The sequence below is a fragment of the Dermacentor albipictus genome, chromosome 6 (genome assembly GCF_038994185.2).
Source record: "Dermacentor albipictus isolate Rhodes 1998 colony chromosome 6, USDA_Dalb.pri_finalv2, whole genome shotgun sequence".
Lineage (NCBI taxonomy): Eukaryota > Metazoa > Arthropoda > Arachnida > Ixodida > Ixodidae > Dermacentor > Dermacentor albipictus.
This window is the reverse complement of record NC_091826.1, coordinates 92,572,576-92,600,360: the sequence shown is the minus strand read 5'-3', so window position 1 is coordinate 92,600,360 and position 27,785 is coordinate 92,572,576. Positions and strand designations below refer to the sequence as shown.

General features: G+C 43.4%; 1 protein-coding gene and 1 long non-coding RNA gene across 4 annotated transcripts; one reads left to right on the top strand and one right to left on the bottom strand.

Annotated features, from left to right (window-relative positions):
• LOC135907525 (uncharacterized) lies at positions 1-27,771 on the top strand. Of its 3 annotated transcripts, none has more exons than XM_070520895.1 (5): positions 1-108; positions 1,452-1,590; positions 9,458-9,582; positions 25,633-25,741; positions 27,462-27,771. In XM_070520895.1, the coding sequence occupies exons 1-5, from the start codon at positions 39-41 to the stop codon at positions 27,676-27,678; spliced, it is 660 nt and encodes a 219-aa protein (XP_070376996.1). In that variant the 5' UTR covers positions 1-38; the 3' UTR covers positions 27,679-27,771. The 3 variants fall into 3 exon arrangements, with proteins under 3 accessions (XP_070376996.1, XP_070376995.1, XP_070376997.1); XM_070520894.1 differs by lacking the exons at positions 1-108; positions 1,452-1,590 and adding exons at positions 8,390-8,555; positions 9,104-9,273; XM_070520896.1 differs by lacking the exons at positions 1-108; positions 1,452-1,590 and adding an exon at positions 9,135-9,273.
• On the bottom strand, positions 12,629-20,846 carry LOC135907505 (uncharacterized). Its single transcript, XR_010566028.2, has 3 exons — positions 20,599-20,846; positions 18,965-19,101; positions 12,629-13,874 (listed from the first exon to the last, which is right to left on the bottom strand). It is a non-coding gene; the product is annotated as an uncharacterized lncRNA (long non-coding RNA).
• Positions 27,772-27,785: the final 14 nt, after the last annotated feature.

Sequence of the window (27,785 nt, the reverse complement as noted above, 5' to 3'; positions counted from 1 at the left end):
GCTTACTGGGCTAGAGGCGCAGCAGGTCGATACAAAGAATGCCTACACTAACTGCGACGATGTCTGCAGGGGCCGCGCTGCTTTTCGCGGCGCTCGCTTTAGGGCAAGGTAAGGCATTTTTGAATAAGCAGTGTGGTTTCGTTTAGGAAAAATACAATTGAGCATTCCGACACAACATTGTCAATGTCTAGCTGAATCGCTTGTTATTATGTTAGAAGGGCTGCTGAGATATGTGCTGTTGACGTCTCGATAGCAGTAGCTTTTGCATCTGGAGGATGGTTCATAACTAAATAAACATGAAAGAAAAAAAATGTTTCGTGCGGAATTCATTGCCACAAACTCAATGAGCCTTGTATTTAAAAGAAACATAACCTACCAACCACATAGAGTATAGACTTTTGATTTAGGCCACCAGTTCTTCCGCAAAAAACTGCTAAAACTCGCAACATCGAAGAAAAATGAAGGTCCTGGCTTGCAGATTTTGAGACTTCTCAGAAAGTGCATACATATTGCAACTTCTAATGATGAGAATTGTTCTGCAGTATACTGAAGGCTTACTATGCCCCCTACCTGCTACGCCACTGTCCCTTAGTTCACTACCCTCGAGATTTTCCTTAATTCGGCGCTAGAGCAACAAACAAAGGTGGCCCTGCCATGCTCTCCTGACTTTCGGTTTATTGACGCCTCTATGGGGTATTTCTATGGTGCTGTATTCAAATTGAAACGGCTACATTTTGAACGTTTTGGGCTGTACTTCCGTTTATTCAAAGCCTATAACAGCCAACCCATGGGCATAGTTAGCACTAGGCTCCTGCAGAGGCAAAAAGAGAGCTCCCCTACGTTATTTAACACATCATGAGCAGTAATGGCTTAGCCGCATTGATCAATTGATGACACTCTGAGGGAGTGCAGCACTTGTTGCACGTGTTCTCAGAGGCACTGGACTTGGAAGAATTGGATGTCTTGAGGAATTGCTGTCCCAGTTGCTTGAGAATTTCACAAAAGGTTTGCGTTTTTACTTCTCACTTGAGTTCCATAGATATGCATGTTGGCGTGCCGGTTCTGAATTGCAGGAAAAAAAAAACAGCCTGACTCTGACAAGTAACGCAACGAAGGCTATTAAATGACGAAGCTGTATCGTCAGTGAGTGTGGCGTAATGAAGCATCGACTCGCTTTCCTCCTGAAGTTTTGCTTTCTTTAAACGAACTTGTATGTTAAAGCTCGAAGCTTTGAAGTTACATTTCACGAAACAGTTCGACGCCACTTGTTCCGGCGAGCGTCGACGTCAGATAAAACGGGTGATACTCGACAGCCGCGTGGTTGCCCTTAAGAAGCTCTGGCGATATTTCACAAATATCTGTCGCGAGACATTGTTGATTTTTTCGGCGTTGTGGTGTTAGACCCTATTTCGATTCTAAATACCTCTTCCTCCCATACGCTCCCTTTCAAGGTGCTGATGGGCAGTCAAATTGCGACATACAGCGCAAGACTGACTGCTATTGGTCCGTTGCTGTCAAGTACGGAATATTTCCACTTGCACAAGAAGTCGTTCATGGCGAGGAGTACTATCTGGGAGACCTGTGCAAAAGGTACGCGCCTGCAGTTATCCTACGGGACGGTAAAACTGTCGCAAATGACGTAGCTCCATGTTGCACAATTTAAATATTTTGTGCACATGTGAACGCCATGAATAAGTTCTGTGGCTTGGGCGAAGTATACATTTCTGCAGAATTTATTTACTTCCAAAGACCCACAGCGAAGTTTTCAAACTTGTCTCATGCGAATTTCTAAGGCCTCATGGAGATTTTTAGGAGCCAGTAGAAATAGACAAGTTTAGAGAAGCCTCGCACAATGATTATTCAAGTTTTATTAATTACAAACACGTTACAAAACTATATTGAATAGTTAGGAAACGAGTTCCCGAATTTTAAAACTGCGAGGAGGACTTTCTCTAACAATAGTTTAGAATATTAGCAACATAATTATAGAGGAATTCATAAATGTAAAGCAAATACTTAACTATAGTTCCAGGCATCTTGAGTCGTTTCAGATACATATGGGTCCCCCTACTTGGCCTTGCCTAATGCATTTCTAACATCGAAACAGGAGTTGTAGGCACAAAAGTGGCTTTGCTTTCTCTCTCGATCACTCTTTTCGTTACACCGTCTGCGTTAATTTGTTACCGTGCCATCATCGTGAGGATACGTAGCAATAAATGTCCACGCCATGCGGCGAACGCCCACAAAACTTTGCCCGCCACTGCCACTGAAAATCGAACGGAGCCCTCACATGACATTTTCGGCTTTCACTTTTGCGTTATGTCATTGTCTAGGACCTGTAAACCTAAGAAAAAAGTTGCCTATATACCTCAAACAGTCGCAAAGAATTTAATGTCAAACTTCAGCATGTTTAGGTTTCATGTCTACAGTTTCCTCCTGCCGTCATGATGCGGAGGTAGTCAGGCGGGAACAGGGCGTTGCCAGGTTTTAATAGTCGCCTTAACTCCCTTGGTGGTCACAACGAGCAGCAGTGTAGATGACGGCCAAGCAAGTGCGAGCGAGTATAAAAAAACTTCGCAGTGTCGGGCTCCCACGTGAATACCTTCTGGGTTATGCCGCTTGGATGCAGCGTCCTCCTGAGAGGTGAAACAGGAGATTGCTCTGGAAAAGCGTTTATATCTAAGGCGCTTTGAGGCTCGGGAGTATATTTTTGCTCGAGTTTCAAGTTATTGGAGCTTCACTTAACAAAAAACAAAACAGTCGGAATGTCATGTCAGAATTCCTTTATCTCACGCTCTTAAGCATGTACGCGGTTGGAAGATGGACGCACTAACAACTGTCATGTCGCCTATCGGTGGGGTTGGAAAATTGCATTGCGGTTTTCTAAACCCCGCGCACTCTAACGGAGGTGGCGTGAATTCGCAAGCGGCACCGCGGAATAGAATAGCACACGAAGACGATGGCGTGCCTTGCAAAGGAAAAATTGGAATTTTGCCCACAAGGCGAAGCATTGAACGAGGTAGAAAAATACTACGTGAAGACACGATGTTGGGCTTGTTGGTGCTCGCTTAATGACACGACGTAGCGCAAGGGTACAATCACAAAGAGGCACCCAGAACGCGTCACGTACGAATGTGACGTGTTCTAGGTGTGCTTTTGTGGATGTTTTCTGGTGATACAGTATTGCATGGGTAGGAAACTGCTAGACAGTCGCGTGAATTACAGGCCTGTAACAATTGCACAAGGCATTTGCTAAATAAACAAGCACATATATATATATATATATATATATATATATATATATATATATATATATATATATATATACATATATATATAACTTGTTTTTCATCTGCTCGCAGTTGCATTAAGTATTAACTTCATGAATTCAATTATTAAGTACAAGTGATTTTCCCTGTGTTTCCCTTAGTGGCTTTGTTCGCTGCTTGTTATAAGATTATATATATATATATATATATATATATATATATATATATATATATATATATATATATATATATATATATATAGTCTCACGCCCCCACAAACGCAGATGCAGATATCTAGCTCGGCAACAGCTAGCACTCGATGACACAAATTAAGCGTGGGGAAAAGCTCCTTTGCCTTTACTTTAAAGGAGGAAGCATTGCGTAAATTGCCGAATTTACAGAATTTGAATAAGCACTTCACAAAAGCTTCCCTCCACTGTGATCACAACATATGCCTTCAATCTGCCGGATTTTCTCTTGCGCTAAACTTTCTATGCAATTTGTGAGGCGCAATTGGATAAAGTTTATTATGGAGAATCATGACACACGTGCATTTGATATCAAGAAGGCCAATCTTTTCTTCTAAATGCGAGAAAGTGGTTAGACAAGCTGATTCTCGTCCTAAACACGTAAGCAGAACAATGCAATTTAGTTCTTGCTGAACTTGATTTCGTTCAAACATGTCATAAAAGAAGTGTTCATGGCTGTCTGCGCACAAAATGCTGGTGGAACCAACGCTCGAATCGTGCTCCACTAGGGAAGAATGCGCGCTGAGGTGACCTGGTCGTTGCGTGGCTTGCAATATTCGCGATTTGGACACAAAGGAATAGCGTATCTTGTGCAGTGCCTTTTGTTTGATTGTTTCATTGTTGTAGGCATAAGTTAGCAACTGGGTCCACTCACCTCCCAAAATGGTCCGGCTCTTTTTTCGCCGTACAGTTTGAAGCTCAAGCGAAGACTCGCTCACGGTTGCAGGAACACACGCAATGAAAAATTGCGATGTTTCAACGTGCTCTCGCAAGAAAATAGTAGTAATGCTTGATGCGTTTAACTATTAGAGGACGCCAAAAACAAGAGTGCTACTTGCGAAATAATGAAAAAATATCCAGGTCCAACGCTTATGTTGCGATCTACTCGTAGCGAAGCTTAAGTAAATATAGTAACTAAATGCTTTACAGCTGACGCAGATGCGTATGATTTGGGGATAGCAGGTGGTATCACAGAAAAGTATCACGAGTATCTCACATTTAGAGAGTCTGTACCTTTCGTGTCACATCGAGACATGCAAGTTCTGGAGGATTTATGAACAACGAGCGCACTGACAGTGCTGCATACTAAATGACTATGTGAAAGAAAGTAAATCAAATACGACTATATAAAGAGGCCGGACTGCTTGGAAAATCAGGGAACCGTTTTTTCACGCAGAATCGTGCCTAATGGAACACACCCAATCTGAAGATCGTTCAAGAACCCAGTGGCAAAGAATATTGGGTGCTTAAGTGATGGAAAAGGAAGTAATTAAAGAATCTGGGAACTATAGTTTAATAAATAATCAGTGTCCTTAAGTGATGCCTGTTAGCAGGTATTATTTGCGCAGGTTTCACTTAGGAAGTCATCTTCTTGTTGCGCAGAACATAGGTGGACATAGGTTTATACGGGTAATTTTGTTGATGCGTTTAAGTAACCTTTGTACGTATATATAAAAATATAGTTGCCAAGGTAGCGACCAATCCAGCAGCATTCCTCAGACAGGTAGCCGCGTGCAACCCGGGAATACTAGGCAATGAAACCTTCGCCTAAAGAGAAAAGAAAAAGAATGCAGAAACTCTACGAGAGTTGTCTGACTGTGTGCAAGCGTACGTTCAAATTAGGTAGACCAACTCACAAATTTACGTTGGCCCACCCTAAGACATCAGTTGGACCGCTCCAACTTTCAAGATGGGCCATGCGCAAATTTAAGTTGGACCACGTCCAAGCTTCAAGCTAGCTCTCCCCAAATTTAAGTTGGCCAACCCCAAAATTTAGGATGGCCTACAACCAGATTTCATATTGGCCCATCACAAAATTTAAGTGGGCCCAGCACCAAATTTCAGCTGGTCCACCACACATTTCATGTTGGCCGACCACAAATTTCACGTTGGCCCACAATAATATTTATGTTGGCCCACCCGTAAGTTTTACATTGGCCCATTGCCAAATTTGCAGTTGACCCAATCCCAAATTTCAAGTTGACCCAACTACGAATTTCCGTTGCCAGACCCCGCTACAAACTTCTCCATGCATTTTCTAAAGAGCCCTATGTATCCCTATGGGTATTCTCTTTTTAGTTACCTTTTGGTATAAATTGTTCCTTATCGTTTATAAAGCTGCCAATCATCTACATATGCAATATCTTAACGATTAAATATATCAACGTTTCAAGTTACGCATTTATGTGCAGATATAAAGGCATTGCACTTTTCGTGGGATGGTGTTTTGGCCGTCGTGAAGGAATGCTTACCCATTAAAAATCCGCCTCCATTCCAACCTGCGCAAGCGGATGTTCAGCGAAGCTGTTGCGGATGTTACACAAGCACCACCACCACAAGGGAAAGTACGTCACGCCCGCATGCACGTGTGCGGAAGTGAGCAGAAATCCTCACTCTGCTAGGCCCTCCGCCAAGCGCATGTGTCTTATTGAGCTAAACGTATTTTTTCGAAATAAATTCCCTCAGAAAATTTGTAAACTACGACTTCCGCACAGGCTGCAGAAATGATAGCTTCGTATTATAATTTGAACATAGGACAAAATAGTATTGTGTCACGTGGAAAATCAAAGACAAAGCGTTTTTCCAGATGTTGTTTGAGGTATGTAAGTTACAGCGGCGGTTATTGGGCGGTGCGGTTTTGGGATGAGCACGAACCCACGAAAAATCCGACCAAGAAGAGGTTAACAGCTTCGCTGTAGAAAAAAAACATTGTAATGTTAATTGAGAGGCTGCTTGAGAATTTTTGCCGCGCAATCAGCAAGCAGCCACAAGGGACGAAGATCAATACCCGCTTCCACACACATCAAGTGAATTATATCGCCCATGAGAAAAATAACGCTGCATGTGAGTATCTATTGTGAGAAAGCAGCGTTGTAGCAAATGTATATATATATATTGCGTGTGCGCAATTCTCACATAGAAAATTACATATTCCTGCGAATGATTTAGATGCCGCACGAAGCTGAAAGTCTGGCGAGCGTCCGGCGTTAATATATGATGGCCGCAAAGACCACGTGTCCAAGTGATGACGTCACGTTCCCAGCGCTGAATCTGTTGAGGCTCGCACTTTGAGATCCCATGGTGAACAGCCACAACGTCAGGCGGACGCAGTGGCCCACAAACAAAACAATTATTTTGGCAATTATAAAATTGAGTTTACCCACAAACAACACCAACCTAGCCTACACCCAATATTGACTTGACCCATCCCCAAAACTTGGTCGGCTCAGGCACAAAAAATTTTACGTTTTCCAATTCGAAAATTGACTTCACCGACGTTCAAAACCGACCTAGCACGCTACCAACATATACTTCGCCCACCCCCGAAATTTTGGTGGCCCGTCCCCATGATTGACTTTGCCCAATTTGAAAATTGATTTGACCCACGTTGAAAACTGACCTTGCCCACTTTCTCAAAATTCACTTGACTCAACCCCTAAATTCAATGGCGCTCCGCCAAATTTGACTTTGCCCGATTCGAAAATTGAATCGACGCTCGTTCAAAACCAACCTGGCCCACTTCCAATATTCACTTAGCCCACCCGCAAAATTGGCTTTGCCCCAGTCGAAAATTGAGTTGACCCTTGTTAAAAACCAACCTGGCCCCATTCGAAAGTTGACTTGGCCCACACTCAAAATTGACTTAGCCCAATTGGAGCCCATGACGAACTGAAAAGCATCGTGCGGAAGAGTCAGAGTGTTTTCGCAGTCAATGCACGTAAGGAGATCTAAGTGTCCTTGTAACTTTTTTTTTTCAGGAGCGCTAGAAAACTCAAGTATTACATGTAGGCTAATAAGAGTGCCATGCTTGCTGTTTGCGGAAAGAAATAGGAACATATGGATGCGCAAAAGAGCATCTAATAGTTAGCTCAGCAGGAAACGAATAAATTTATACAACGTATTTTTATACTCATAATTCTGGAGGCATGAGTTAAAGACACCAAGCTTGGGGGAATATTTCCTTGAAATATTTAATGCGAATGTTAGTTCATCGCTTGGCATTAGGCGGCTCTAATATGCACTAGCGGTGTATGCTTCCGAAGTGATACCTATAGCTAGGGAAACAGGACAAATCTTATAGTGTCTCGTAGCGACCAATGTTTATGTTGCGGAAATGTTTTTCGCTCGAAATAGTAATTAGAATGTAATAAAATCAGTTATTACGCCCCGGCAACAAAAATATGCACAGTGCGTTTGTGGTGGCAGTGACGTGAGTAGCAGCTGTCTTTTTAGGGAATTAATCTGAGTCGTGCTTCTAATTTCTGGGAACTTGTTCCACAAACCTCAACGCCCGATCGTGCTATCGGCAGTGAACTATAGAGAGCCCATGAATACACGCAAAGTGCCTCGAGTGGTCAGTCGCACGTCAATTTTGCGTGTATCCGCGGGCTTCTTTCACGGTTGGAAAACACACAGGAAGCGGTATCAGGAGCTGTATCAAGCGGTATCACCTGTTGCTCCGCAATTTTCTCATTGACAGTTTTCATGAAGTTAATTATTTGAGAACATCAATAATTATTTACGCGAAATTTCGTAATTAGGTAGAACCAAAAAAAAACTCAGTATTTCCAAGTGACGGCAAACAGCACTGCTTCAGGTCTCTCCAGCTACGTGGTATTTGCATATTACTCGAAGGCGTTACTGGCCAGCTCTTCATATCGGTAAATATGTGTTTGCCGTGAAGAGAATCGCGAGCCTGGGAAGGTGCGAAGGAGCGCGCACAGCGTGCGGCAGAGTACTGCCACCTAGCGGAATGTGTAGGTAACGTTGAGCGAATGGGCGGTGTATAAACGAGGCCAAGCATCGCGGAGGAGGAAGGTAGGCGGAGGTGCGCTCGGTTGATCTTTCTTTTTGGCAATTGTTACAGTTTTTCTTTGCGGTGAATACGTGCAGGATTCGTGTCTTGGTAACATCGTCCTCGCGCGCCGTACGCTGTGTGCGAGTGAAAGCGTGCTACCGTGAGCCGACGATGGCAGCTCATCTCGCGTGCAGAAGGAGAGGATGCACGCCGTATTCCATCTCCGTGGCACCGGCGAGGGTAGGGAGGAGGAGCGTTGTACGTTGCGGGCTTTATCTTGAAATGGGTCTGCTCTGGGGGCACAGCATATGTGGGCCGACGGCTCGTACTTCTGCGTGCGCTGTGTTCTCACCGCTCAGTTTACATGGAAACGATAGCCAGCACGAAGCCCACTTTGCTCGCTACTACTGCCACGATTCCTCACGCCAACGTTTTGACAGCCAGGGTCCGCCGTCATCGAGTGGGAAGTGTTCATGTTTTCCAGTGCACGCTGACACCATGCTAGGTAATCTAGATGGTGAAATAATGTTTACAATGTGGTGCTCTAGTCCGGTGGCTGCTGCGTTTGGCGCGGCCGCGTGAGCCCTGTCTCGAATACCATCTGCGATGCGGACAGTGTAGGTGTCTAGGTGCACCTAGGGCGGATAGCTTCATGTGCGCTATAGCACTCATACGCTTGCGCGTCATCCGCTTCCGCAAAGTAAAACGTCACTGTAACTGTTTTTTTTTAGATATTGGTTCATGATTGTTGGGACAGCCTGCATACTTAGTAAGCTGTTTACTTGCAGTATACTTCTGAAAACATCAAGGGCCAATACGTACGACAGAAGCTGAATGCCGTATTTCTAGTTAGTCTCATTTGGAACTTAACTGTTCCAACGCTCAGCAGAAAGAAGCGGGCACTGCTTATCACTCTCGAAATTTTTTTGTGCCCCAGATGCGACACGATGCAAACAAGGTAAGCGGCAATCACTTTGAATTGACGTAGTGTCTTTCGAGAACGGCTCTAATAAGATTGTATTGTTGAACCAGCCACGTCTTCACTATGTCAACATGGTTGCAACTTTGATCAGATATCGCTGCTGAATTTTGAGCGCGTCGAATCCTCGCCCCAAATAAATTGTTTGCCTCTCTACTAACAGCAATCCAGACACTTGCTACGTGGAAACTAACAGCACCTGTACCGATGCCGAAAAGAATAAATTCACCCGGATGGAACGAGGCTACGCTGTCCTCCGTGAAGAAATTACCTCTCCAAACTGCCAGTGTAAGTGTCCACCAGTACTTGCTTTTTTTTGTAAGAAGTGGTGATAAAATGCAAATTTTTCCAAGAAATTCAACCGCCAGGAATGAATGATCACATAATCCGCTGAACTTACTGAGTAGGCGAGGAATAGCAGTGCAGCTGTAGGCAGTATACAAGAACAATGACAAAGCGCTCGAGTGTGGGCGATATCTAGACAGCAAAACATCAGGCAAGACAAATTTTTTAATACTGTTCATTTGTTCAAGACCTACCAATATTAATTTCACATGCACTCACCACGATGCACAATGATGTATGTCCGCAGATCGAGCACAGCAGATGTAAAATTCCCAAAAATAGCTTCTTGACGCGACCTCATATGACCTAAAACTATCTGGGAAGACTGACTGGCTATGCATTTCTCTACACATTTACGCCTCTTTCATACTTTATAAGCCCAAAATCGGGCACCTTTCAGTGGCAGTTATTATGAAGTTAGTGCATAGTTTCATATGAGATCCTTAGAAAGAAATCTCACACCATGGTTCAGCGAGTAAGGGCCGAGCTTGTCTAAACTCTCTACTTTTGCCGGAGGTCTCCTCGCTAACTGTTCTAGTTACGTTTTAGGTGATGCTTTCTTTGCCTGTTTACCCACTTTATGAATGTTAGGCGCTGTCTTCAACGATCGACCAGTCCTTGAGTTGGTTTGAGGGAGTGTCGAACATGGTGTACACTAAGGTACCTCGTGGCCCCAGGTGATATATACATAAGCACAGACACGGGCTGCCACACAAACATGTTGTCTTCGTCATTTAGTCGTCGTCCTACCGTGATTTGTCGCCTACATTAGATCACAGAGAAGCATTCTTTATCTTGCGGTCGACATCGTTCCCTCGTCATTACATCGTCACGCAGTCTTCACTTCATCACCGTTACGCCTTCGTCCTCATGCCGTTATCATCGTCTCATCGTGCTCACGTTGTCGTCATCGTTTCATCGCCTTCAGTCCACCGTTGTTTCTTTCTTGTCATGCTGTCTTCAGTTATCTGTCGTCCTCTCTTGGTCATTATCATTCCGCCAGTGCCATGCTCTCGTCCTCCAATTACGATACTGCCTGCGTTGCCGTATGATCGCCGTTATTCCGTCACTCCATCCATCTTTGCCATACCGCCGCCTTAATGCTGTCGTCATAATTCCACCTCCATCATAGGATAGTCTTCATTCCATTGTGGTCGTGTGATTGTCGTCACAAAAGCTATCATGTTAAATAGGCTATACACTACGCACGTATTCCTTCACATATACTATATATGTATGTATGTATGTATGTATGTATATATATATATATATATATATATATATATATATATATATATATATATATATCGCAACTTTGTTTGACAGGAAGAGATCTTACAGAGGAGTGGTCATAGCTCCAGGGTCCACGGCCCCACTGGCCTCTGCTGCCTGCCTTACCTGGCTAATTAACGACTTTTGTCTTGTAAAATCAGGATGCTCCAGTTGTGCCTCGCACTGCTCCATCGTGCTACAGCTATTTCGCCTATGAGGGCGCTTAGTGCACTCCCAGGTTACATGTATTAGGGTGGATATGTCACCGCACCAAGGGCAGTTGGCCCTATAGCGAGTGGGTTACAAGGCGTTTAGGAATTTCAGATGGGGGAATGCCTCAGTCTGTATTTTGCGCCACTCGGCGGCCTCTTCACCTCTATGTTCTGTGTGAGGCGACGGGTATTTTCTGCAGACTCCGCGCTGATAAGCAAGGATGACTTTGGCATGTAAATTAATTCGATTTTGGGGGGGGGGTTGCGTGATAGTACACTCTAAAAATTTTAACACCCTTAAGGGTGTAAATGGCTTGTCCCATGGGTGACACCCTTTTTGGGTGTATTGCTACACCCCAAGCAAAGGGTGCACATTAACACCCCACAAAAGAAGGGGTGTTAATATGACGTCACCTCACCTATGGGTGTAAAGCAAACAACACCCTTTCTATATGGGGTGTAACACAGACAACCACCCTTTTAATATGGGTGTAGCATGTGACAACACCCTTCCAAAAGGGTGTTATCCCTGCAAGTATTTTAGCGTTCACTACAGCCATGTAGTTAATGGGCAGACTAGCTGTTGTGAATGCTGCCTAGCCTTAGCTATGGTACTACCTTGTTCAGTATGAGCCAGAATCTGTGAGGCGTCGTCATATTGCGCTTCTGGTCCGTCATGTGGTAGCATGACGTGCGGCCCTTTCAGAAAAACAATTTAAGGTTTCGCCATTGCAGCAAGGCACACACGCCATGCTTTCGTAATCGTCCTCTGCAGTGATAGCACACTGCCGGCAGGATGCAGAGCGCAATAACAATGCGCGCTGCACTAAGGACACAGGATCTCCCGCACCTTGGTGCACCAGTACTTATAACTCCGTGGAAACAGCACACAGCCAAAAGCATAGTTACATGTATTTCAGAAATGATTAAAAACCTCCTTTTCTTGGTCAAAAATTTTCGCAACACCAGCTCGACCAGGAGGGAAAGACACCACAGCTCGCTGCTGTAGCTCATATTGAATGCAATAGAGCGCAAGCAATGCATGTATTGGCGACGGTAACAAGTGCAGTACTACAGAAGCATACGTTTGCCTGTCAAGCAGTTTCTTGCCGTTTTAAGCACATATTTTATACCTCTATTCATCAAAGTTGTCATTTATCTCCACGGGATGCTTCTACTAGTACCTTCACATATATGACTTAAAGGTAGCACTGAAAGCCCAAGAACAAAGTGCTTCCACGTCGAATAATCTTTCAGCATTTACAAACAAAACAGCATGTGTAGCTGTGCATGCTGTTCAATATGTAAGCATCCACTATTTTCTGAAATATACGTATGCTCCATTTACTGACAGTGACCTGCTTATACCCAATAACTTAGTGTATTTTTCACCATGTGCTTGCATTGAATATTCTACAGGCAATGTAAGTTAAGCTACCAGAATAACAATCAGCTAGTCTAAGGTTACCTAATTGAACAAAATCATTGTAAAATTTGTGACGAAATGTCAGAAATATTTATTTCATTCAAGAGAAATGGTTACATAATAATGATTGCACATTTTAAAAGTAAAAAGGAAGATGAGTAAAACCATACCAATACAAAGACATAAGCACCGAATAATGGCACAGGCTTGCTCAATTAAATTTTAAGCAGAACAGTTTTTTTAAATAACCTCACTACGCACTATCACATGTTTTCATTTGAAAAGCACTGCATCTTATTATAAAGCACAAAAATAACCGGTCACATACGTAAGAACAAGTCTGAGTGTGTCTTTAACACAAGGACAAAAAGTTGGGCAAGTTGGTACAGTAACCTGATCTTGGATTGTAGCGCGAAGTGACACGGACACAGACTAGAAGCAGACAGGATGAGCGCTAACTCTCAACTAAATTTTTATTGAAACGAAGAATATATATATATATATATATATATATGTGTGTGTGTGTGTGTGTGTGTGTGTGTGTGTGACTACAAAAAACCGCAGCACATGTAAATGAATATTGAATACATAGGAGTAACATGAAGACGACAAACAAAAGCTATCAGCCATCAACTGCGTGGCAAATCTGAGTGCGAGCTATTCTCTTATCAAGTATACCTGTAGGCATTGCGACCAATGTGCTCCCAAGATGTATGAGGCATTAGTCATTGCAGATTTGTAAGGACATGACAATCCTAGGATGATTATGTTCTTGAGGCTTTTTTCCCCACTTTCCATATTTTGAAACATGTATACTTTAGTCTTGAAAACAAAAATGCTACAACTGGCGTGTGATAAGTTTTGCATCTTATTTCCTAGCAGCTGACTGAAAAGAGCCACGATGACAAGTTTAAATGCTGTTACCTCATCAGACATTCAAATTTCTTAAACATAAACAAAACCAGATAGGCATTAGAGTGAGCATCACTTAAATACATTACACTGGTTTAAAGTTATTGCACCACTTTGGGCCAGGTAAAAACGTTAGAAACATCAAAAATGTTAAGATTCTACGGCCAACCATGAAAACTAAATAAAAAAATCATTAAGCTGTCTTAAACGGGTACAGGAGCTTTACAACTGGCCATCTTGGTGATGGACACACAGATAGATGAGCAGCCATTCCACTGAGATGAGAATGTCGAGGGCTTCGCATGGAAGTCTGTGAGACACTGCAGAGTAGTCCTTGGTCCACATGAAGGAGGTTGCTTGCATACACGTCTCGGCCACCATACTGAATGCAGTGTTACCGGAACCTTTTCCCCCTGCATTGTGGTAAAAAAGCATGGTTAAGTTTATACGATATTTAATATGCAAAAAAAAGAGGTGAGGCATGCAGACAGGACACGAGAGTAGAGAAGTGAACACGAACGCGAAAAACATGAAAATTTTCATTAAATTGTTTTATTAGATAAAATTTTTATACTGTAAGTCATTCATTATGAGGGTTCATAAGCGCAACACATTTATTATATAAGCAGGTAGAATTATCAGCTTGGTCAGTTTGTACAAGCTCGTTTGAGGCAAGAAATCGAGTTTCACTAACACAACCTCAACATTCTTGATTGAAAAAGGAACACCTTAGATGACATGCAGTCCTGTGAGTGGGAATTGCACAGTTCAAGAAAAACAAATTAGAACTCACAGACCGATCCTGAAAAAGGAATAAGCATGTGCTACTGCAAAAAGCGAATTAATTGGTAGGTTTTAGTAGCACAAGGGCATCTTTGGCCAATGAGCGCCAAGTCTATATTGCAAAAGATAAAGTTAGTGCATCTTTACAAAGCAAATATATAAAGATGACTAATGCCTCTCTGCACTAGTTGCTTTGCTCTAGCGTGAAGTCATTTTAATGCATGCACACGTGCGTACACATGCTACACCCAAGTGTAACAGCTGCAGAATTAAAATTGGGCAGCAACAAAGTCGCAACCTTTAACCATTGATCACAAGCTGTACTAGTGACTGGAGGTAGTACCAATATCGCCAATGACTAGTTGCACTCTTTCTGCCCGACGTTATGCTGCTCTTGTTGTCAAAGATGAGTTACAGTCGGCATTGAGGGAAAGCTGCCCTCAAGAGCAGCTCTTATTTTTGTGTTATTTCTAACCAGAGACTAATGAAGTAATATATTTTTAGAAAGAGAATTACACCGAAAATTGAGTACGTAAAACATTTGGTACATTTTCCGGAATTAACTTGGGGTTAACAGCTAAAGCGGCAATCCAGACACTAGAACATGTTTTGACATGTTTGCTACCAGTGAATGCTGGAAAATATGTTGGCATTCTGTAGTTTTGTCCAACAATGCAAAAGGGATTCTTAATAACTGAGGAAATAAATGGAAAAGTATCATGAAGTATATTTCGTGAATGTAATGCAGAATCACTCAACTTCTGTTGCTATATAATCTCCACTTGATTAACCTGCACTTTCTGAACTAGTTCAGGAGGTACTGCATTTCACTACTCATTCCACCAGTTCAACGTGGTAGCAACTGCACGTTGTGATTTGTTTTACTTAGTGCAGGCTATGTACATGGCGAGTTCACAGCATTCCCTGCACTCGGCCGAAAGGTAGTGCATGTTTACGCAGCAGGTGTGGTGCCGCTTCTGCACGAGCGAGGCGCAGAAATCAGTTTAATACAATAATTACTAGAGGGAACTCTGACGTTAGTGTCCACAGGAGATCAAACAAGAACGGCTGTACCAGCATGGAAATTATGGGAAGTACATGGATTTGCCTAAACTTCGTCTGTTTGGCTTCAAACGGCTTTGTGACTTTGTATTCTAGTCATTTTCAACAATATACTGTGTAATAAATAAATAAACATTAAAACCGTCCGACTACAGGATTCAAACACAGGAACTCTAGAACAGAAGTTTGATATTGAAACCATTAAGCGACGGAGGCATGTAACGACAAGCGAATGCAACGCCCTGATGAATTTATCGCGGGCATACTAGTGCCTTGAGACGCTTGGTGCCCTTCGATTTGGCTACCTGGACAAGCTCAATCGTTGCAATTAATAGCAATTGTGCGTGTTGGCGGCGTCTTCTGCACTTCGAAGAGTATAGACTGCGCTTAAATTTACGACAATAAGATTTATATAGCGTATAATATACGAAGCCACAAGAACGTCTGAATTCACAAGCACGAATATCAGACAAATCCGTGTGCTTCCCATCATTCCCATTGTGGTACGACTCCAGCACCAGATTTCCCTCTAGTAATTACTGTAAGAAACTATGCAGAAACAGTAGTCATAAACTAAGTTTTGCTGTCCCATAAATCTTACTGGTCATTAACTCCAAGTTTTAGTGCAGTCACATGTCTAGTAGGCAATTGTGGTATTTTGCATAAACATTGCAAAGCCAACTGCGATGAATATTCACTATGGTAAATTGTTTATGATCGAGTAGCATAGACTACTGAAGCAATCTCTGGAAGGCAAGTTAAGTAATTTTCTTATTAGCAGCCTTTAAACAGCATTCGAGCATATGACACATGCACCTCAGATATGCAGATAATGTTTCCTTGACTCAGCAAGAAGCGATGCTTCATGTTCCACGAGGCTACTTCTATCAAAGCAGTATTGGTGCTCTCTAAAAACAATGCCAATGCAGATGATCCAAATATTTTTCAGGGGCAACAGTTATGCCTGAAATCATGCTAGATTAGTTTTTTTAAACACATGCTCAGACCATGTTAGAAGTGCTTCTTAAAGTCCTCCTATTTATTAGACTATTCATATATCTGTACACAAAGGCTACTAATTAGGTCCCATGCTATATCATCATCTTAAAAAAAACTTCAATTAGTAATACACATGCTGTGATAAGATTTGAGACCACATTGAGATGCTGAACAAGGTGAATTCATTATTTTTTAAAATGAAGCTCCTGTTCTTCCAAACGAGAAGAAAGGATACTGAGGGTCAAAATTTTTCTGAATCACAGCTGGAAGATGCCAGGGTAGGCACGTGAAAACTTACTTGTAATTTTCTATTTAAATGTGCGAATGATAAAGGGAAAGGAAAATGGTAAAAAAAAACAACCAGGCATGGGAGGAGAACGAACCTACAGCCTTTGCATTAGGCATGCGATGCACTAAGCACTGTACCACCGAGGCAGCATTCAACCGTCCTCAATGGCCCCTGAGTGTCGACGCTCGAACACGGCCGTAGTACCACAGTGGTTAGTATATCACATGCGTAATGTGAAGGTTATGGGTCCGTTCCCCACAAACAGGTTGATATCTTTTAATCCACTTTCACTTACCTAGAATTTATCATTTCTATACTTCATATAAAAAACTTAAAACATGTTCCTGTATGCTTTCCTTGGCCTCATTATCTGCTGGCTTCTTCCAGTTCTGTTACTTCCAACACTTATACATATTCTAATCTGGTAAGTAAACAGTTTTGCATGATGCTGGAATGCAATATAAAACATTATTGCAGGGCCGTGTTATGTAGGATGCCTTACATTGCCCAGGCAAGGTGTATTAATGTCCATATGAAAAAAAAAACAATTCCCACTCTAGGCACAAATGCTGTGTACTGTGTGCAACAGGGCTTAACGAAAACAACTTGTTCAGAAATAAAGCGACCAAACAACGAGGAAATATGAAAACTAGATGAAAATTTGTGCAGTTGCATGTTACAAAATTAGCACAGCAACAGATGAAGACATAATGAAGGAAGCACCAAGATGGTTTATTTTGGAAAACACGAGGCAATATACTTGAAAGATGCATATTAGCTTACACGGGGAGAAATATTGTTTATGTAGCAGCTAAACTACGCACAGGCCTAGAGCACACTGATACAAGGTGTCGAGCATGTAAATCTTATCATGCCCTTAAGTCAAAGAAACATGGCTGTTTCTCATGATTCGCTAGACATGGCTGGCTCACACAACTTAGCCACTTCTATATATGCCTTGTAATTACCAGGTGGTCTGTATGACATGCCCAAGCTTTAAATATGTATAAGTGCCACGTAGCTAGACAGCACCAAGGTAATGTCGTTTGCCATCGTTTTGAGGAAGTGAAACCAATTCTTGCATTTTTCGTAATTAGGTAATTAGTTATTAACAATTATTTAACTGATCAAATATTTTATTCAAAGCAAAAGTGTCAGTGCGAAAATTGTAGAGCATCCTGAAAAATTCCCAATTCAGCTTTCTACTGCTCAGTAGGTGCAACAAAATTTTTTTTCAAGCTTGAAAGAAGCCAGTGAACACATGCATGAAGTACCGTGCAACTAACCGCTTGTGCACCTGAACACCATTTGGCTCTTCCTTTCATGCTTGAAAAAAACTTTTTGAAAAGAATATTTTAGGAATTGATTATTTATTATTGACTATGTATTAGGCAAAATGCATCAAATAGTGTGACTGCCACTTCCATTTTCGGCGACATGAATTGACTCCATTTGCATGTCCAAATCCAGCTATACATGGTGTGTGTTTTGAGCTGGTTCTGTAATTTAAACTGGTTTTGACTAATTGAAGCTTCGCACCCTAATAATGGAATCAGCCTAAAAAGAAATTGGTACATAAACAGTCGCTGTCAGTACTGCATACTCCTTTAACTTAGTGCAAAGTGCTTGTGAGCCAAGAAGTCGGTAGTTCTAAGCAGTATTTCTCATTTTGACCTGGTGTTATAGCCCACTTACTATGATGCCATGCTGCTCAGTCATGCTGGTCCCAGCTTCAATCTAGGCCATGGCAGCTGCCCTCCAATTAGGGTAAAATGCAATAACGCTTATGCACTTAGATTCAGGTGTACATAAAAGAAGCCAGGTTCTCAAAACTTTAGGTTTCGGAACGTAAAAGCCCATAATTTTATTTTAAAATCTAAAGGTGCTTTATTAGGAGCAGGGGCATCATTTTGAGCTTTTACTGCACTGCCATGGCACCAAGAAGCTCCAAGTAAATAAAAACAATTTCTTAGACAATGTACATATCTTGCAAACATTTACAAACACTTCTCTGCATGCACCTCTGTTGCTGTTATATTTAGATCCGTATGCGAAGGCGGGTTATGATGTTAGAACATGTTTCAAACTTTTTTTTTTGCCGCTTTAAAGTTGTTGGTTATTTTGCATCTCACTGTGTGTCGAACGCACATTTCAGTGCATCAATTTCTTCAGAAAGTGCACTTCTCTTTATCTATTTGTGCATGCAAAAATGGTTCAGAAGAACTGCTTTCTGAAGGTCTGTATAACAAGCAAAAACAATTCTATGTAGGCTGCACAAAGAGAAAGGATTGGTTTGTAAATATGTTATTTAGTTCTTAAAAAAAGGAGGCAGCTGTCAGTGTTCTGTTCCAAAGTAAAAATTGCCCCTACCTGGCTCTGCTTCATTTTCCGATGTTGATGGTCCATTCGGGGGCACTCAACTGATAGGCTGAACTTTGGCGATGTCGGGTGTGCTGTCACCAGGCCCAAGGTCGATCGACATCCTCACCAAAAGTCGAGTCCAAACGCTATAAAAGAAATATCTAATCATTTTGCTGTCAGTTTTGTCATCTTGCGTGTTTCACACACTGCCGTCAGTGAAATATTTCGTCACTTGGATACTGAAAGAAATTCAAGCATTTTCTGGCAGCCAAGCTGATGATGATGATGTGTGGTAGTTTATGGCGCAAGGGCCAGGTTTGGCCAAAGAGCACCATGACAAGTGGTAATGTTGATGTATTATGGAAGATGTGACTTGGCTGTAAACTGGCCTAAAATTGTCGCTGTAAAGTGCGTAAAATCTACGTGCTATAAAATTATGGCGATGACTAATGACGAATAATATGAACATTAAAATCCATCGTGGAAGAATGATGCAAAATAGAAAATATATAGGATGGTAAAATTACTTGGAGCACTGCTGCCTCGCCAGAGCCCTTGAAACACAAGGGCCTAGAGGCATGTGCTATACGAAAGAGCTATCACAGCGGCATCCTCTGAAGAGAGGGCGGCAGCCAAGCTCAATACACAGTCAATGGAGAACATTAAAAAACAAATGCAGTTGTCACATTAGATTGATCAAGTACAGCAGAAATGGAAAATAAATCAGTGATACTGTGCCTGTTGGCTTTGAATGCAAGAAACGTAAAAACAGGAACTTGCAGCCACGCCACTTTGCATTTCCCGCGTTTGCTACACCTCACAAGTTTGGCATCGTCCGGTACTCGGGGATAGTACCCGCTTAAAAGCAAAATGAACGAGCGTCGGCATAAATTAACAGGATACTTAACCGGGCAATATTGGCGCATAAAACAACTCACGTAGCGAAGCTACTGTCAATTACCCGATGACGCATCTGCGGGTGGTGCGGTGTGGGCGAACAATTCAATAAGAAATGAGAGTTTCATTTGTTTCACGCCTACTAAGCTAAGACAGAATGTGAGTTTCTTACTAAACTATACTGGATATTTACGCTCCAAATAAAACGCTGGAAATTTTGTTACGTCACATTGCATACATATAAGTGAGGAAATTGCTTTTAGTGTGTTCTGGCCAGAGGGCATGTAGCAGCAACCACTCTCATGCAACAAAAAGCATTAAACTGGTACTCGCGGCACGGAAAACAAACACATCCAGCGCCAACGTTACGCCTCTTCGAGTCAGAACTAAGCACGATCAAGCCAGTTTTCTAGCCTTCACAACGCCATGAACACGACCAACATCGAGCGAAACAACTCTCTGCGCTCGAAAATTATTACCGCTTCCATTTACATACCTATCGCAGCCACAAGCAAAAGTCGATGGGCTAGCTGTCCACAAGCCGCAGGTTAGACTGAAAGCAACACATTGCGGTAACGAAAAACAATTTCCACGCTGACTTAGCAGCCGCGGTGTGCTCTAAGCTCCAAAGTTCTCGTTTGCCGCTCGAAATTCACACCATGATGACGGGCACTGCATCTTTCACATGAAATATTTCACGCTTTGCTCCGGAGCTCAATAGGAGGGCGAAACGCATTTGCACGTACCTGAAATCCGCATGCCGGAAACCCGTCGACGCTTTCGAGAACGGGGCGCACAGCCATGCACCCGTACGGCGGCTTGACTTGGACGTGAGGCACTTCTATCAAACATTTCACATGCGACATGTTTCACACCGATTGCGCGAGCACCAGAAAATGACGCAGGCCGCATTGCGACGCCGAGCAGACGTGCAGCCACCGATGCGCTGTGTGCGCGGATTGCAGAGAACAAAACCATACGAAACGTTAGGCGCGAGAAGCTGGCGGCTCTTGTTGCGGAGACGAAGCGAAGCAATGACGGGCGAATGAATGTTGCCAACTGTTGGTTCCTCGTTACGCCGGCGGTGGCGGCTTTAGTGGCGTGTGTTGCGGCTGTCTAATTTTGTATTTCTTTTCCCCAAACAGTATAGCTAAGATCAGTTCTTTGTTTGAATTTTAGCTGTGTCGTTTGGCATTGTATTTGTCTTTTTATGCTATTAGGCGGCCAATTATGGCTTCTCAAGTTCGCGCGCGCCAGCTTCGCGCGCAAATCTCAGAGGCCATAAGACAACTCGTTAGGAGATGCCGTTATGGTCGTTGTTAACGTTTCATCATCCTTTCTTCAACTGAGATAGAAAGGTAGTGTCCCTTTTCCCGGGGTTGGGAGGGGGTGATCAAGACGGCATCGCTCAGCGGGGGAGTAGGTTGGTGTTGGTTCTTATCGCGAAATTCGCAAACCCTGCAATTTTTTTTATAACGTAAGCATTTCTGTATTTCCCCAACAAGAAAAACCATCCGTCCGTCAGTCCGTACAGCACGATATCTTTCAACATAGAACCCGCAGCAGCGAGTGAATTCACCTTCGTGCTAGCTCTCGCTTCAACGCGACCGAAGCGGCGAGAACACTGCGCTCACGAAGCTTTCAGCTTATGCCGCACTATGCGCTTTTCGCAGATCACTTTCACGATAGGTGTGCGCGCGTCTGTTTTCAAAGCGAAGTAAACGGTGAGAACACAGCGCGTGAAGTTTTCAGCAGTGGGCACACTCTGTCCACAATGCAGTTCGCTTTCAAGATACGGTTCGCGCGGCCGTGCCACAAGCAGCCGCCGCCGGAGAACGGTTGATAATGGTTCGTCGCGGATGAAGAGGGCTAAAGAGCGATAACGGCTCAAAACGAACGGAACGTCACCAGCGCGCCTGGCCCCGCCACCTGCAGTACTTTGCTTGCGCTGCCGACCAGAGCAGCCCGTGTCGCCGCAGCGCTGGCACTTATACTTGTCGAATCAAGTCTCATAACATTGATAACGACATGGACTGCGTGTAGATGAGGAAGAGTCACAATGCTTACGCACACTTAGACAAATCCGAGAGGAGTTCATGGGTGATTTTTTTTTACCGGAAATGTACAGTCAGCGGTGGGACCCAGAGTTGACAATGCCTGTAAGAGGGGTGCCAAGCTTTTTTTTCTTTTGTGAGAGTCTTGCCCAGCTCCCAAAGATCTGCTCAAGCTAAGACTTTCTGATGGCTGTATGTGTTTTTTTTATTGTCGCATGCCCTCGAACCACCACGAATCCTACAGTGTAATGGCATTAATGCAGTATTCACGTCCAAAGGGAAATGCAGCCGTTAATTGGGCTGCCTAAGGTTTGCGGCCCGGCGGCAGCTGCCCTCCCGTCCCCCGTTTCCGTTGACAAGTTAGGGGGAGGGGTCTAGAGCAATCTTACACCCCCCTCCCCACAGTGGCGTAACCAGAAAATTTTTTCGTGTGAGGGGGGGGGGGGTCCCAATTGACCGTGGAGGGGGAAGGAGCGGGGCCATTGCCATAGCAGCAGAAATTTTACTTTTAGTGAGCGTTACAAGTGCCCGGTGTGCCCCACTTGGCTATGCCGCTACTAGCGCCCCCCCCCCCCCCCCCCCCCGCAACCGACGGAAATCGAGCTATCGGAACGTGCATGACACGCATGCATGACATAACATGAAAGACATGCCGCGAAGCTAGCATGGATGTCGTCACATCATCATCATCATCAGCTTATTTTGGCGTCCATCGCAGGACGAAAGCTTCTCCAGCGATCTCCAATACCCCTGTCTTGTGCTAACTGGTTCCACGTGTTTTCAAGTTTCCCAATTCCATCACGTCCACATTATTCTCTGCCGTCCTCGACTGTGCTTTCCTTCCCTTAGCACCCATTTTGCAACTCCAATAGACCAGCAGTTCTCTCCCTTACGCATTGCAATGTCTGCCCAGCACGACTTCTTCCTCATAATGTCAACCAGTATATCAGCTATTCCCGTTCGCTCTCTAATCCACATCGCTGTCTTCCAGTCTATTATCATCATGCCTAATAATTTTCATTCCATCGTTCGTTGCGCGGTCCTCAACGTCTTCCCAAGCTTCTTTGGTAACTTCCAAGTTTCGGCCCCATACGTTACTAACGGTAGAAAGCAATGGTTAGCAGTAAGCTCCCTGGTCATGATTTAGTAATGCCTGCCGTAAGCTCTCCAGCCAATGTTTTATTTTTGTTAATTTCCTTGATCAGAGGCCCCTGCGAGTAATTAAGCTCAATAAACGAACGAACGACCATGACATTCGTTCTCTCGCCACGCTGCGGAACATTACCCGCCGTGGTTGCTCAGTGGCTATGGTGTTAGGCTGCTGAGCACGAGGTCGCGGGATAGAATCCCGGCCACGGCGGCCGCATTTCGATGGGGGCGAAATGCGAAAACACCCGTGTACTTAGATTTAGGTGCACGTTAAAGAACCCCAGGTGGTCAAAATTTCCGGAGTCCCCCACTACGGCGTGCCTCATAATCAGAAAGTGGTTTTGGCACGTAAAACCCCATATATGATATTGCGGAACATTACTTTTCTCTTCTGCATACTAACTCTCAGTTAGACTTACACTTTCTTCGACATGTTCCTCAAACGTTTGTTGCAAATAGTCTGCAGTGTTGCTGAGTATGCCAATGTCATCTACGAACCGTAAGTTGGTGAGCTATTTACCGTTAGCCCTCACTCCTAACCATTCCCAGTCTAACTGGTTGCACACCTTTAAGTATTCAGTTATAGCATTGTAAATATTTTGCTATTGATCATATGAAGCCTTTTGCAGATATCTGGCTATGCAAAGTCTGCGCGTTAGTGTCATCCGTTCAATATCAACATTCGTGGGAAACTTCATTTTTGACCACTGTTCGGAGCCAGTGCGCTGCTGCCTAGGTGTCCCGATCTAATCATTCCAGCTACCTGATTCAAGCGCAGGTAGCGCGCGTTTCATGTACAGCCAATATCAACGCCTTAACTGGCAATGTTCATTCATCATATACTGTAAGCTTGTTCACTTACTCCCTTATAATTAGGGTGTAAATTAGAAAGACTGGGGTGTTCCAAGGGTGTTTTCTTGTTGAACACCCTTTTTTGTTAAAAAAGGGTATTTCAAAGGTGTTTACAAGGGTGAAAAGATGGAATACACCCGCATTACACCCATAAGGGTGTGAAAATTTTTAGAGTGTAGTACCCTTTTAAAACAAATGTTTCTTTGCCTCGTGCCCCATTCCCCCTTACACATGATTGCTTCGGCATTTCATGACAGACCAGTCCAGAAGATAGTCCCAGCTATGGTTACCCGGTGCGGTGGTTGATGTAAGTGCAGATGCGATCTTGAACAAACACAATGTCGCCGACCAGAGAGAGTAACTATAGGGGAAAGGAAAGGATGTCAACCAAGTTAAGCCCAGTGGGCTGCTCTGTACTGCACTGGGAAAAGGGGAACTGGAACTAAAGGATGAGATGGAAGGGAGAAGTTCTCACTTCGCGCTATTCGCACGATCAAGCGTTCGTTGTTAAGACAATCACAAGCGGCCAGAGAGGCTGCTGCATTTGAAGAATCACAGAAACTCTTTTCTGTCGCTGAAGCGTTTATTAAGCACCGAGGAGAAAAAAACTTTGAAGAACCATCGAGGAAAGCCCCAGCGCCTTCGATACGCAGGGAGTGTGGTTTAGAACGCCATAGCGTTCCGACCGACAAATGCAGAATGTTGCAGCCACGATACAAAGTGAACAACGGCTTAGATGGTGGGTGCGCATCTGCTCTCAAATGCGCAGCTGAGCGGAGTCGATAGGCAGTGATGAGACGGCGGCAAAAGCACACGAGGTCATTTACGAGTGCAAGTGAGTGACCTGGCGGCACAGAGTTCAAGCAGATAAGCGATTAGCGCAATAACGAAATCGATCCTACTTCGCTGCTGGTGTAGATTTCCAGCAGCTGCGTTATCGTCGACACGTTGCCTTTTTGGACGTTTTATTTTTTGACAATAACAGGAGAGCATTTCTATAGAATATTGTGGTCAGATGAACAGTCAGAATATGTCAAAACCCGTGTTGTTGCTTCGCTGTACCTCTCCAGGAAGCCGTTAAGCCAGAAACGCTAAGATGTATGCGGACAATCTAAAACAATCAAAAAATTCAAGGATAGCTTCATCTATTTGGTGCAAGCTTAATATACGAAAGTATTGAGTGCAATTTGGCTACCTAATGTAACTATTTGGAACTCGCCTAAGAAAATTGAATAGAATCCTATATGTAGTGCACACATTATGTAAGACCAACACACATATTAGAATCTATACGTAGCGAAGTTTTAGCCTAGCGGTTTCTTAAAGTCTGTACAACTGTTCATCTTCTGCGCAAGGTTTCGGAGCGAAGAATATGCATTTCTGTTAGGAAGGAACGTAATACAACGTGACCCGTCACATGAGACCCACATGAGGGCCTGTAATCTCATGTGAAATTATACCTTAATTTAGCTAAACTACAGCAACTAAACAAAGAGACAAGAGAACAAATTCGTGAGAGGTTGTTTCCTTAACGATACATTCATGATATACCTATTGCGGTGCTTCTTTTTCTTTGGGCAAAGCATCGATCATCTGCTTTAATTCATCGTACTGCCACTTTCTTTGAGTGATGTTAGCGCGTTAGTCAATAAATAAGTAATCAGCAGACTTGGTTACTATTCAAGCACACTTAAAGGTTTGTTCTTGCGTTTGTTTCTCGCACAGCTGTGGCGGAACTTCGTAAATGCATCAACCTCAGCCCCATGCGCAATTGTGATGCCAAACTAGATTGTGAAAACAGCACCTTCGAGGCCCAGGTGCAAGAGCGGCAAAGGTAAGTCTTAGGTGCAAAATGTTTCCTGGAAGCCAGTGACATGCTAATAACAACGGTATAAAGCCAGGTTTAGAGCCGTCACAGGCTTCATTCTATTTCACATAAAAAGGTGCCTACATATGTACTTAACCTTAGGCGCACGGCTAGGAAGCTCACTGGGGCATAATATTCTGGAGACTCTATTATATGGCGTACCTCATAATAAGATCGTGTTTTTGACAAGTAAAACAACAGCATTTGATCTAAATCCTAGATATGCTGCGGGCTGGAAACATGTCCACATCATTGGTTGTAAGGTCTACTCTTTTGCTAAACGTATTTCCGTATCAGAAAATGAAAAAAAAAGTTATCATACATGGCTAGTAGGTTTCTCACGTAATTAAGTTTCTATGAGGGTACCTGGATGATTTCGAGCCGCATCACACGCCATGTGGAGATGCCACTGCTCAAGTCTGCATTACAAGTGCCATATTCTGTTCTATGTCGTGGCTGCTTAGTGGACGCAGTTCTCTCCTGCTGAGCACGAAGTCGAAGGTTCAATTCCCGACAGCGAAGGCCATCACACAGTGGGTACGAAAGAACAATATGTTCACATGGGCTCGAATAAACATCAAACCCTGTAAGGTTATCGAAGTGTTGGTTATTGCAAGACTAACTGTGGCAGAGAACCACACTGAAGCAGCTATCAAAGCCGATGTTTTGTTTCGTATCTTAACGTTCATGAGACAATCTCTTACCCTGTGCTTCTCTTGGAAGACATACGGAAGCCTCACATTTACAAGAAGCTCTGGCACCAAGCGACAATAAAATAATAGGGGTTGAACATTTCAAACCTGATTTGCAAACCTTATATTGCTACTTGCGAGAACATTTTCCCACACTGTAAGGAAGAATGTTCTTTCCCGTGGCCAGTGTTCGTACGACCCTTCTGCATGCCTAACAACAACCGACGTTGACGAAGAATATCTTTTCATCGTTTAGGTCGTTATGTAGCAATTTAACTTTTTTCACATAGTTACAGTGGCGGTAGCATATCGCATTCAATAAATACATAATAGAAATACTAAAAATATTCAAGCAAGGTGTAACACAACTGGTGATCACAAAAAAAGAAGAAATTGGCTCCATATATTGCATAAAAAATTTTAAAAAACAAAGCACCACGGTAAGCCTTAACGAAATCATATACACTAAAGTACTACATTAGCAAACAACACTCCAAAAACCAAAACACTTCTCGTGCCGACTGTCTTTGTTCTTTTAAGTATTGCTTTATTACAAAGCTTTCCTCATGGAATATTGGCCAGAATAACATAGCTTGTTACTGTTTCTTCAGCCAATTTTAAATCGAACGTGATATAGTAAAACTGGCAGTCAGTTAGAAATTATTAAATTCGTGCGTTTTACGGGATAGAACGAAGACATGATTACGAAGCTTTCCGAAGTGGGATACTAAAGCTTATTTTGACAACCTGAGGTATTTAACATGCACCAAATGCACGGTACTCGGAACTTCTTGCATTTCGACCTTATCAATGTGCCCATTCCGCGGCCGAGATTTCACACCGCGATCTCGTGCTTAGCAACGAAACGCCAAAGCCACTAGGCAACCACAGAGCGGGTCTGGCATTCTGCCGTGACCAGATTGCTGCTGGTGAGATACATTTTGCATACCCATGTTCAATTCAGTGACATCTGTAATATATGTTGACAACTGCAGGGTTGCGCAAAACGTGAAGGCCTGCCTCGAGGAGGCGGTTAAACCCTGCAATGCCACGGAGAACGCCGACGTGATCGCACACCTGCAGAAAATTGCTGACGCCATTGTGGACCTCAGCTCGCTGTCCGATGAGCACAACGCTGCTCACACAATGAAAGCGGCTGCAGCAGTGGTCGTGATGTCCCTGCTCAGCTGGGTAGTTGGTAACTTCTATTAGAAGCTCCCGTGAGTGACGCCATCGCAGAGGCATCGATCCTAATCACTGGAACGCCCCTGTCTGTCGTATAAGCTATTAAACGTCCACAGAAAAACCGCGTCTGTGAA

Excerpts from the sequence above, each read along its gene's own strand:
- LOC135907525 (XM_070520894.1), top strand. The coding sequence starts at position 8,487 with ATGGCAGCTCATCTCGCGTGCAGAAGGAGAGGATGCACGCCGTATTCC. Across the intron at positions 8,556-9,103 it reads TCTCCGTGGCACCGGCGAGG|TATACTTCTGAAAACATCAA; the intron begins GTAGGGAGGAGG and ends GTTTACTTGCAG. Across the intron at positions 9,583-25,632 it reads TACCTCTCCAAACTGCCAGT|CTGTGGCGGAACTTCGTAAA; the intron begins GTAAGTGTCCAC and ends TTTCTCGCACAG.